Source organism: Procambarus clarkii, chromosome 38 (assembly GCF_040958095.1).
Source record: "Procambarus clarkii isolate CNS0578487 chromosome 38, FALCON_Pclarkii_2.0, whole genome shotgun sequence".
NCBI classification, from domain to species: domain Eukaryota; kingdom Metazoa; phylum Arthropoda; class Malacostraca; order Decapoda; family Cambaridae; genus Procambarus; species Procambarus clarkii.
The window spans coordinates 20848513-20860934 of NC_091187.1; the positions used below are offsets into that span (position 1 = coordinate 20848513).

General features: G+C 45.9%; 1 protein-coding gene across 1 annotated transcript in view; it reads right to left on the minus strand.

Moving 5' to 3' along the window:
- Nucleotides 1-12422, minus strand: part of LOC123771916 (mucin-2) — a 38632-nt gene that overhangs the window by 4430 nt on the left and 21780 nt on the right. The window contains exons 2-3 of the mRNA XM_045764711.2: nt 2302-7256; nt 202-338 (exon numbers count right to left, since the gene is read on the minus strand). Of these exons, the coding sequence (XP_045620667.2) occupies nt 202-338; nt 2302-7256 (5092 nt within the window). The remainder of the gene's footprint in view (nt 1-201; nt 339-2301; nt 7257-12422) is intronic.

The window sequence follows — 12422 nt, forward strand, 5'->3', positions numbered from 1 at the left end:
TTCTCACCCCGTTCAATACATCGTGTTAATACCTACATATACACACATCACAAACATTAAACATATTATCAAACATTCTAAGAGATAAACATATACATTTCCTTCTGAAACCATTACAATATCAAGGTTTACTATGTATAATGTAACACCAAGGCTCACGCATGGCAAATTTTTTTAATACAAAACTATATGTGTACTTACTTTTCGTGAGAGATGTAGAGAACAGTGGATCGTGTGCAGAGATGAGAGGTGGAGGAGGTGAGGAGGAGGGTAGCTCCAGCACCCACCACCACCACAGCAAAGATGCTCACCCAAGCCACCACAGTCAACCATGACCTCTGAAGGATACACACAACTCATTTTACCTCCATCATAGTGGTGTGCGAATGTACACACACGGTTGTTGTTGTTAAAAATTTAGCTACTCAGGACGATGTGTCCATGTAGCACAGGCTATGGCGAGCCCGTAATACACACATGGTAGCCTATAAGCTGTCTACAACCACAGAGCAAAGTGATGAAACCATCTTATATTTTTAATTATTTTATTACATACACAGAATATGTTCAATTGTGTTCACTATAATTATGATTAATAAACAAATTAAGTGTATTTTAATAGTCAGTAATAATAATAATAATATTCATATTTTGTTTATAAAAAATTACTGGTGGAGTAAAGTACAATTTTTATCGGAATTGACTTGTGAGCCGCCATCTTCAGTAGCTTCGACGGGAACAGGAAGCAGGCGGCTTGTCAAAGGTATCCCCCATTGATCTGGAAGATTTTTCCAACTAGCTTTTGTAATAACTTTGCATTTACGGTTTCGGCGGGTAGGCTGTTCCATGGCTTTGTAACCCCATGGGTGAAAGAGCATTTGTTTTCTGTCCCACATTTTGGCTTGCTGAGCTTGAAGTCGTTACCTCTTGCATGCCTAGGAGCCTCCAACCACCGTGTGGTTGATTGATACAGATTAAGCCACCCAAGAGGTGGCACGGGCATGAATAGCCCGTAAAACGACCGTTTATTGTGGTTGACAATTTATATAACTGTGGCGTGGATCACCTAATTCACGGGAGACATCTCCCGTCACGCAGGGTGCAGTCGCACCTCCACAGATCTCCAGTATCATTTATTGATACTGGTAATGGCTCAGAAAGGCCTCCACTTACGGGCTATTCATGACCGTGCCACCTTTTGGGTTGGTTTTGCTCAAGCGGCAACCCAGGGAAGGTTTAACGTTCCAGATGTTAGGAACGTTTTAAGACGTTATTCTTAGCATTAACGTATGTTGTAGAATTAAGGTCACGTAAGATTAGGTTCGTAATGTTAAGAGCCGATGCTCATTTGTATATAAGGTATATAATGTTTATATTGATTTATAAAAAAAAAAAAACTTTAAAATACTGAACAATTTGGAAGATGTCTATCCGGACAATTTCTTCAAAAGGTGAGATGTAACACGAGCAAGTAGCAACGGGTTCAAGCTCAACAAGCCACAAAGTATGAGAGCAAATAGATGCTTTTTCACCTATAGGACTGTAAACTCGTGGAACCGCCTACCCGCTGAAGCCGTAAGCGCCAAAACTCTGCTGGGTTTTAAAATCCAGCTGGAAAAGATCATTAGGGCAAATGGGGGGACGTCCACCGGACCCGCCTGCTTCCTGTCCTCATCGAGGCCACTAATGTTGGTGGCCCTCAGTTAAATTCAAGTACATATTCATGGCACCTAGGGGCCTGACGGCTGAGTGGACAGCGCTTGGGAATCGTAGTCTTCAGGTTCCGGGTTCGATCCCTGGCGGAGGCGGAAACGAATGGACAGATTCTCTTTCACCCTGATGCCCCCTGTTCACCTAGCAGAAAATAGGTACTTGCGGAGTTAAACAACTGCTACGGGCGGCTTCCTGTGGATGTGTGTGTGTGTGTGTGTGTGTGTGTGTGTGTGTGTGTGTGTGTGTGTGTGTGTGTGTGTGTGTGTGTGTGTGTGTGTGTGTGTGTGTGTGTGTGTGTGTGTGTGTGTGTGTGTGTGCGCGCGCGCATGTGTGTAAGAGGAATATATGTAGTAGACATAATAGAGTACCTATTTACTGTTAGATGAACAGGCGCACCAGGGTGAAAGAAACTCCATTTGTTTCTTCCTTTGCCGGGGGTCGAACCTGGGCCTTTAGAACTACAACCCCAGTGCTATCCACTCAGCCGCGAGGCCCCTATTGTCTATGTACGTACTTACGTACGCATGCGTACGTGCGTACGTACGGGATTTGTGTCTATTCCTTAAAAAAAACAGATGGAATTCGTACCTTTGCGTGAGCGATGTTGATGTCAACAATCCTGGTGGTATTTTTCACTTCCTCTGAGACTACCAGGGCGGTTGCCATTACATCTAGTATGTGGTCCCCAGGAGCTTGCCGGAGCAGCCCGGGGTCGCTGGCACCCGCCGTCACCAGACCATCTAGAGTATCTGCCTCCTGATGCAGGTGGGCGGCATGCAGGTGGTCCATTGCTCCAGCTGCCACCTCCTCCACCAGCTTCTCAATACTGCCGAGGGTAGCACTCACTCGCTGCCACCAACTGTTGTTGTGTGTTGATGAGGTACTCATCACTCTCCAGATCTCCGTGGAGTTCAAGACATCTGGAACCTCCGTGGCTCCTGAAGCCTCCGTGGTTCCTGAAACCCCCGTGGCTCCTGAAACCTCCGTGGCTCCTGAAACCCCAGTGGCTCCTGAAACCTCCGTGGCTCCTGAAACCCCAGTGGCTCCTGAAACCCCAGTGGCTCCTGAAACCCCCGTGGCTCCTGAAACCTCCGAGACTCCTGAAACCTCCGTGATGCCTATCTCTGTTGCTCCAAGGACTTCCGTTGTTACTGTGACATCGATGCTAGCACGAGGAATCAGAACGTCTTCTGGATACAAACTTCTTTTGACGCGCCTTCCGGCGCTTGGTATTAAAGTGCCCCCATCACCAGGTCCATCATCCATCAGTTTCCTGATAGTGCCGAACTCTTCTGTCATTCCCCAGTTGGTCTTGAGCGGGAAGACCTCTCGTCGCTTTCTTTTGTTTTTGTTTAAGTCAGATCCCAACGATTCGTTGGCGGTTTTATCTTCGGCAAGTTCTTCATTCTTAGCAGAGGTTGTGGGGGTATGGGTGCTAGTTCCTGATAGTGTGGTGGTAAGTGGAGTGATGGTTGTGGATGGTGAAGTAATAGTGGTTGGTATCATTACGGTGGTTGATGATGCAGGGGTAGTGGTAGATGATGCCAATGTGGTAACAGATGGCGTGGTGGTAGTGATCTTCATGTTGGTGGTGGTTGGTGTGGTTGTAGTGTTTGATGTGGTGGTGGTGGTGGTGGTGGAGAGAGTGGTTGGTGAGATGGTGGTTCGTGTGGGGGTGGTTGCGTTTGGTGAGTTAATGGTGATTTGTGTGGTGTTTAGTGAAGTATTGGTTGGTGTAGTGATGGAGCTTGGTGATGTGACGTTTGGTCCGGTATCGGTTAATGGTGACATGGTATCACTTTGTGCTGAGGCGATAGTGGTAGGCATGCTGGTGGTGAATGTTTCTGCTCCTGGAATGGTGGTTAGTAAAGTGGTAGTGATTGGAAGGGTAATTACAGTTGGTTTTGTAAAAATGGACGTGGCAATTGGGGTTGTGATGGTTGAAGATGCAATGGTGGTCGTGTTGGGTGATGCTGTTGCAGAGGTTGTGGTTGGTGTAGTGGCGATGGTGGTCGTATTAGTTTCTACAGTAGTGATGGTTAGTTTGGTACTGGTGTCTAAGGTGTGTGGTATTGTGGTTGTGTTGCTAGGTAGCGTTGTGGTGTTGACAACTATTGTGACAGTTATGGAGGGTGATATGGTAGTTGGTGAGGTAGTATTCGTGGTGGTTGATTGGGTTCTAGCAACAGTGGTTGGCGTGCTGGTGGTTGGAGGAGTGGTGGTGTTAATGGCTGCCAGAGTTGTGGTTGGGATATTGATGCTGGGTTTTGGTGTGGTGTGGGTGGTGGTAGGTGTGGTAGTGTTAATGGTACTTTGTGGGGTGGTGGTGGTAGTACTTGGTGGGGTGGTGGTGGTGGTAGTACTTGGTGGGGTGGTGGTGGTGGTGGTTGATGGTATGGTGGTACTTGATGGAGTGGTGGTGGTAGTGGTTGATGCTCGGATGGTAGTGGTGGGTGATGGTATGAAGGTACTTAGTGGGGTGGTGGTGGTGGTTGATGGTGGGGTGGTAGTGATGGATGATGGTATGGTGGTACTTAGTGGGGTGGTGGTGGTGGTTGATGCTGGGGTGGTAGTGGTGGATGATGGTGGGGTGGTGGTGGTAGTGGTTGATGCTGTGGTATGGGTTAATGAATCTATTGGAATGTTTACAACAATCGTGGCTGGTTTGATAGGAATTGTAGTTATTGACACATTAATGGTTGTGGCTGGTGAAGCATTAATAATGGTGGTTGATGTGGTAGAAATGGTGGTAGATACTGCAGAAGTAACGTTATTGGTAGACCCTAATGCACCAGATATAGTGGTAGTTGGTGTGGTAGTTACTGCAGTAGAAGCATTAATGGCTGGTGTGGTAGTTGTGGTGATTGTCGTATTAGCTACTGTAGCAGTTGAAGGTGTGCCAGCAGTGGTGGTTGTAATTGTGGTTATTGGTGGTGTGGTTGATGTGGTTGTTGGTCTGGAAGTAGCGGTTAGTGAGGAGGCGTGTGATGTGGTATTAGTTATGGTTGGTGGCATTGTGGTAGTGGTGATTGGTGTGGTGGTCGTGGTGATTGGTGTGGTGGTAGTGGTGATTGGTGTGGTGGTAGTGGTGATTGGTGTGGTGGTAGTGGTGATTGGTGTGGTGATTGGTGTGGTGGTAGTGGTGATTGGTGTGGTGATTGGTGTGGTGGTAGTGGTGATTGGTGTGGTGGTAGTGGTGATTGGTGTGGTGGTAGTGGTGATTGGTGTGGTGGTAGTGGTGATTGGTGTGGTGGTAGTGGTGATTGGTGTGGTGGTAGTGGTGATTGGTATGGTGGCAATGGTGATTGGTGTGGTGGTAATGGTGATTGGTGTGGTGGTAGTGGTGATTGGTGTGGTGGTAGTGGTGATTGGTGTGGTGGTAGTGGTGATTGGTGTGGTGGTAGTGGTGATTGGTGTGGTGGTAGTGGTGATTGGTGTGGGGGTAGTGGTGATTGGTGTGGTGGTATTGGTGATTGGTGTGGTGGTGATTGGTGTTGTGGTAGTGGTGATTGGTGTTGTGGTAGTGGTGATTGGTGTGGTGGTAGTGGTGATTGGTGTGGTGGTAGTGGTGATTGGTGTGGTGGTAGTGGTGATTGGTGTGGTGGTAGTGGTGATTGGTGTGGTGGTAGTGGTGATTGGTGTGGTGGTGATTGGTGTTGTGGTAGTGGTGATTGGTGTGGTGGTAGTGGTGATTGGTGTGGTGGTAGTGGTGATTGGTGTGGTGGTAGTGGTGATTGGTGTGGTGGTAGTGGTGATTGGCTTTGTGGTAGTAGTGATTGATGTTGTGGTAGTGGTGATTGGTGTGGTGGTAGTGGTGATTGGCTTTGTGGTAGTAGTGATTGATGTTGTGGTAGTGGTGATTGGTGTGGTGGCAATGGTGATTGGTGTTGTGGTAGTAGTGATTGGTGTTGTGGTAGTGGTGATTGGTGTTGTGGTAGTGGTGATTGGTGTGGTGGTAGTGGCGATTGGTGTGGTGGTTGTGGTGATTGGTATTGTGGTTGTGGTGATTGGTGTGGTGGTAGTGGTGATTGGTGTGGTGGTAGTGGTGATTGGTTTGGTGGTAGTGGTGATTGGTGTGGTGGTAGTGGTGATTGGTGTGGTGGTAGTGGTGATTGGTGTGGTGGTAGTGGTGATTGGTGTGGTGGTAGTGGTGATTGGTGTGGTGGTAGTGGTGATTGGTGTGGTGGTAGTGGGGATTGGTGTGGTGGTAGTGGTGATTGGTGTGGTGGTAGTGGTGATTGGTGTTGTGGTAGTGGTGATTGGTGTTATGGTGATTGGTGTTGTGGTGATTGGTGTTGTGGTAGTGGTGGTAGTGGTGATTGGTGTTGTGGTAGTGGTGATTGGTGTTGTGGTAGTGGTGATTGGTGTTGTGGTAGTGGTGATTGGTGTGGTAGTAGTGGTGATTGGTGTTGTGGTGGTGATGATTGGTGTTGTGGTAGTGATGATTGGTGTAGTGGTAGTGGTGATTGGTGTAGTGGTAGTGGTGATTGGTGTAGTGGTAGTGGCGATTGGTGTAGTGGTAGTGGTGATTGGTGTAGTGGTAGTGATGATTGGTATGGTGGAAGTGATTGATGTGGTGATTGGTGTAGTGGTAGTGGTGGTTGGTGTGGTGGAAGTGGTGGTTGGTGTGGTGGAAGTGGTGGTTGGTGTGGTGGAAGTGGTGGTTGGTGTGGTGGAAGTGGTGGCTGGTGTGGTGGAAGTGGTGATTGGTATGGTGGTAATGATGATTGGTATAGTGGTAGTGATGATTGGTGTGGTGGTAGTGATGATTGGTGTGGTGGTAGTGGTGATTGGTGTTGTGGTAGTGATGAATGGTGTTGTGGAAGTGGTGATTGGTGTTGTGGTAGTGATGATTGGTGTGGTGGTAGTGGTGACTGGTGTGGTGGTAGAGGTGATTGGTGTGGTGGTAGAGGTGATTGGTGTGGTGGTAGTGGTGATTGGTGTGGTGGTAGAGGTGATTGGTGTGGTGGTAGAGGTGATTGGTGTGGTGGTAGTGGTGATTGGTGTGGTGGTAGTGGTGATTGGTGTGGTGGTAGTGGTGATTGGTGTGGTGGTGATTGGTGTTGTGGTAGTGGTGATTGGTGTTGTGGTAGTGGTGATTGGTGTTGTGGTAGTGGTGATTGGTATGGTGGTAGTGGTGATTGGTGTGGTGGTAGTGGTGATTGGTGTGGTGGTAGTGGTGATTGGTGTGGTGGTGATTGGTGTTGTGGTAGTGGTGATTGGTGTGGTGGTAGTGGTGATTTGTGTGGTGGAAGTGGTGACTGATGTGGTGGTAGTGATGACTGGTGTGGTGGTAGTGATGTTAATGGGTGTGGTGATGGTGATGGGTGCAGTCGTTGAGATGGTGATGTTGGTGGTGGCGCTAGTGGGCTTAGTAATGGGCAATGTGGTGGTGCTGGTAGTTGTGGTGGTAGTTGTGGTGGTAGGTGTGGTGGTGGGTATGTGAGAGGTGAGGAGGGAGGTAAGGTTGGTGAGAGAGAGGGAGACGTGGTGGAGGGCCTTGATAACTTCCTCCATGGAGTGCAGATCTCCTCCAGCTCCAGCTGTGGGAAGATAAACACATCTTGGGAATAAGAAATACCTAATTAACATCATATAGCAAAACTTAACTCTCATTTCTTCATCATTTTAAAAGCACCGAATCACCTTCTGTGGTTGATTGTTCAATAAACCCCTGAACTATATGTTTAACACATCTCTCACCCTGTCCATGGAGGACAGAAGAAAATGTATATATGCTGGTTAGCATTGTAAATGTCTGGCCACGTCTGTGGTAGAAAATAATAAAACAAAAATTCCTCATCCTAAATTATTCATTTCCTCATCCTAAATTATGTCATTTTAAGTGTGTTATTTGGGAGCATTAAAGTAATATAACGGATGTTATTAACTTAAAGGTTTTAGCATGTAATTTGTAATCAAGTTAATTGAAGTTACATTAATGTTAAATACAAACTGTTTTGAACTTCGCTGAGCAAGAATATTCCTTCATCCTGGTTCATTAGCCTTTCCAAATAATAATTTATTATAAAACGATTTATAGTAAATTTTGTATGAACCAAGAACCTCGTTGCAATAGCAATTATATCAACAGTATTTGGTATGGTAAGTGTATAGTTACTGTGTGTGTGGTAACTGTGTATAGTTACTGTGTTACCACGTGTGTGGTAACATAGAGCGAGTCTCGTTTTCTGTTGCAAGGGCAGACCCAACAACAGACCCGCCCCATGTAACACGATCTTGTCTACCCAGCCTGCCATGGTTCCCTGATCACCAACACCTTGTCCAGTAATGAAAGGTGCTAGTATTATCCTGATACTCTTAAGTGCCTCGCAACACACCATTATGTTATTAGTGCGAGACTAAATAACTAGCTAATCTCCATACAGCTCCACTTCAATTTGTCACTAATTGACTAAAAATACAGAGGTATCTGCGATTCAAAATCAGCTATTCAAGCACTTGAAAAAAAAACATACAAAAATAGATACAAGGAATGTCATAACATCAATTATAAGCACCATAAATTATATATATATGTATTTTTTATAAAAAGAAGGTACATTTTGTTTATGAGAGTACATAGCAGTGATGTTTTAAACTAACACGCATGGCGTTTCGGGCAGGTCCCTAATCTAACAGATAATATTAAGTAGGTAATTTGTAGCAAAAATTAAAAAAGTTAACAGGTACATTGTAAGAGAATTTTATGCAGAGAGCAAGAGTTTCAGAATCTGACTAGACCTCAATCTCACGTTTTTCTTTAATTTCATGGATGACTAACTATCCCGTGAGATAGGGGACATTATATGAACTTAAGAGCTGTTTCTTGAACTATAGCCAGGTATCCCTCGTATAAAATAGCAACACAGCTGTGTACCTAAGCTTGTTAATGAAGTAGACAAAATTGGTGACTCTAGCCAAAGTAATTCGAAGCCAACCAATCAGATCCTACAATGGTTGCAACAGCAGAGTCTCTTTTAAGAGTGGGGAAATGCAGGAAGATGCAGCAGCAATATCCGTGGCCTGAGCAGACCTAGATGTAATGGCGTCCAGTACAGGAGTAGTGGCGCAGAATGAGGCTTGCTGCTTGAAAAAGGTGTGTGTGTGTGTGTGTGTGTGTGTGTGTGTGTGTGTGTGTGTGTGTGTGTGTGTGTGTGTGTGTGTGTGTGTGTGTGTGTGTGTGTGTGTGTGTGTGTGTGTGTGTGTGTGTGTGTGTGTGTGTGTGTGTGTGTGTGTGTGTGTGTGTTTACTAGTTGCGTGTTTACTAGTTGCGTTTTTACGGGGGTTGAGCTTTGCTCTTTCGGCCCGCCTCTCAACTGTCAATCAACTGTTTACTAACTACTATTTTTATTTTTATTTTTTTTTTCACACCACACACACACACACACCCCAGGAAGCAGCCCGTTACAGCTGACTAACTCCCAGGTACCTATTTACTGCTAGGTAACAGGGGCATTCAGGGTGAAAGAAACTTTGCCCATTTGTTTCTGCCTCGTGCGGGAATCGAACCCGCGCCACAGAATTACGAATCCTGCGCGCTATCCACCAGGCTACGAGGCCCCTTGTGTGTGTGTGTGTGTGTGTGTGTGTGTGTGTGTGTGTGTGTGTGTGTGTGTGTGTGTGTGTGTGTGTGTGTGTGTGTGTGTGTGTGTGTGTGTGTGTGTGTGTGTGTGTGTGTGTGTGTGTGTGTGTGTGTGTGTGTGTGTGTGTGTGTGTGTGTGCGTGTGTGTGGCCGCCACCGCCACAAGCCAGGCCAATCAGGGCCACGTATCTCCTAAGTGATAAAATGAGGACAAGTCTGTCATTGATCATACTTATCATAGTCTCTTGAGGGAGATAGATGTGAGCAAAGTTCCTCTCCACTTATAGTTCTACAATGGCCTGCCGTAGGGGACGGAGTGAATTAATTACTGTAGGAATTAATTAGTGTAATTACCTTTCTCATTGATGGATGAAGATTAGGCCTCTCAGAGGTGGCACAGTCAACTCTCTCGTCACAATGATATAGTTGAAAATGATCTACAAGAACATTTTCTAGGGAGAAGTTTGTCTCGCAGATATATCTTGGAATGGGTTGGGAGGCCGTCTCCCACAATCTTGTACAGATCTGGTACAGATCTGCGTCACAGAGTTTACAACTGGAGTGTTCACTGTTGGGGGAGTCATTACCTCCTATAAGTAACGTTGTTGTTGTTTAAGATTTGCTATTTGGAACAAAAAGTTCCAAGTAGCACGGGCTATGGTGAGCCCGTTGTGGACTTACCTGGCTGTAACTTGAAATAAGTAACGATATCTCAATCTAATGATGACAATTACAATGTCATTCTGGTGGATGTTGTCTGCGTATGTAGTACTCGGCTCTAAACTAGTGTTTTTTGCCCTTTGAGTCCTTTTTTGTCCTAATTTCTTGAAATGGTGTTGTTTTGACAATAGATATTGGGATACCTGGGTCATGTTCAGTTTCATGAGTATTACATGCAGTTTTAGCTGTCTTGTCTGTATCAAATTGTAGCACAACACCTTTGTGAGGTGGTAGTGATACAAAGGAGATTCTGAAACTCTTGCTTTCTACATAAGTTATTTACAATTAATGTTGAAACAACCCTAGTATTTATTTATGATGGGCTTTCAAATGCATGAAGAGTTGACTTTGAATCACATAAAATTGCTCCTGTATTTTTCAGTGTTAGTACTAGTTGTGCTTGCGGAGGGGGGGGGGGGGGGGTTGAGCTCTGCCTCTTTGGTCCCGCCTCTCAACTGTCAATCAACAGGTGTAATTATGGAGTGTGTACCCACCTGAGACCAGCAGAGGACTGCGCCAACCACTTAATAACAGGAGTAAGACGGATAACACGCGGGTCGTTCTCAGCATCTTCACTCGGAAACTTCTTATTGCGCCAAAGTTAAATCGACGACTACTAACGATCTTCCAGCAAAGGAAGGTTGAAGCACTTATCACTTGATAGATAGATTACTAGTGAATAAGATCATTACATACTCCTTCCTGGCGACACAGAGTGATGGATGTATAACTGGAGCGTCGTGGAGCTACATGAGGCAGAGCTCACACACAGGCCGTAGTAACTGGAGCCTCTCTCTCACGAGAGCCATTCCACATAACTTGGTTCAATGGATTTGTTAGTGTAAGGCTTTAGGAGCTAGGGTGAGTTGCAGGCTTCCCGGACGCAGGCCTAGAGGATTAGTGAGCTGGAGTTAGCATCGCTGCGGCCGACAATACCCCCAGCTCGTCTAACGCGGGAGGCGGTGTAGGTGTCAACTAGCGGACCTGGCATGTGTACCGCCCGACACTACCATCCCCACCTCTCTACTCCCCTTGATGTGTTTGCAGAACGAGCTTTAGCTCCTAGGCTCGGCCATATAGTCGCCTATAGTATAGTGGAAATGGTAACCAACTATTCAGACAAAGGACATCCAGTAAATGTTGGATATATGAACTTTGGCCGAAACGCTGTGTGTATTAGTGGCTTTAGGCATTGTATGTACTACTGCCACAAGAGCGGGGCAAGTAGCACGGGTTATGGTGAGCCCGTAGTGGATTTACTTGGCACAGGAGCGGGGCAAGTAGCACGGGTTATGGTGAGCCCGTAGTGGATTTACTTGGCACAGGAGCGGGGCAAGTAGCACGGGTTATGGTGAGCCCGTAGTGGTCTTACCTGCCACAGGAGCGGGGCTGTATGGTACACCCCTATCTTGATCATTATATCCAAGCATGGAGACCTCACCTTCGGAAGGGCATATCTGCTTTGCAGAGGCACATCTCCTATGCCAGGAGAGTCCACTACGGGCTTACCATAACCCGTGCTACTTGGAACTTTGTGTTCCGAGTAGGTGAATCTAAAACAAACAACGCTTTGCAGAAAGTTCATCACAGAAAATTCCTCCCAGAACTAAGTGAACTCTCATACCAGGAATGGTTGAGGGCCACAGGACTGTAGCGAGTATAAACAATATACTCACTACCGGAGTTTATGGTTGGTGCTACATAGCCTTCCCGGTTTGGTGCCTTCTATTGATAATTACTTACTTACTTACCGGACTAACAACACTGTAAATCAGACATGACACGGCAGATATCATCATGACCTTGAATATACTGAACAAGTTGGATGATATTAATCCCGACCACTTCTTTAAAAAGCAAAATGTAACACATACAAAGGGCAACAGCTTCAAGCTCAACAAACTCCAGTGTAGGATAGAAAACAAATGCGTTTTCGCATATTAGGTGAGTACATTAAGGTTATAAGTACATAACCATTGTAGTCCTACAATGTACATAACCATTCTCAGTCCTACATATTGTAGGACTGAGAATAGGAGATGCTTTTTCACCCACAGGGTTATAAACCCATGGAACCGCCTACTCGACGAAGCCGTAAAAATCAAAACTCTGTTAACTTTTAATGTACAACTGGAAAAGATTACCATGCCAAATGGGGACCTTCGACAAGCCACCGGCTTCCTGTCCCAATTGAGGCCACTAGTGTTAGTAGCTCTCAGGTAAACTCAGGTAAACCCATGGAACCACATACCCGACGAAGCTGTAAATGGCAAGAATTACTTCAACTCAAAATCCAATTGAGAAAACTATTCTGAAATAATAGGGGACATTTGACAACCTGCCAGCTTCCTGTCCCAGTCGAGGCCACTAGAGATGGCGGCCCTCAGGTAAATATTTATCTAAA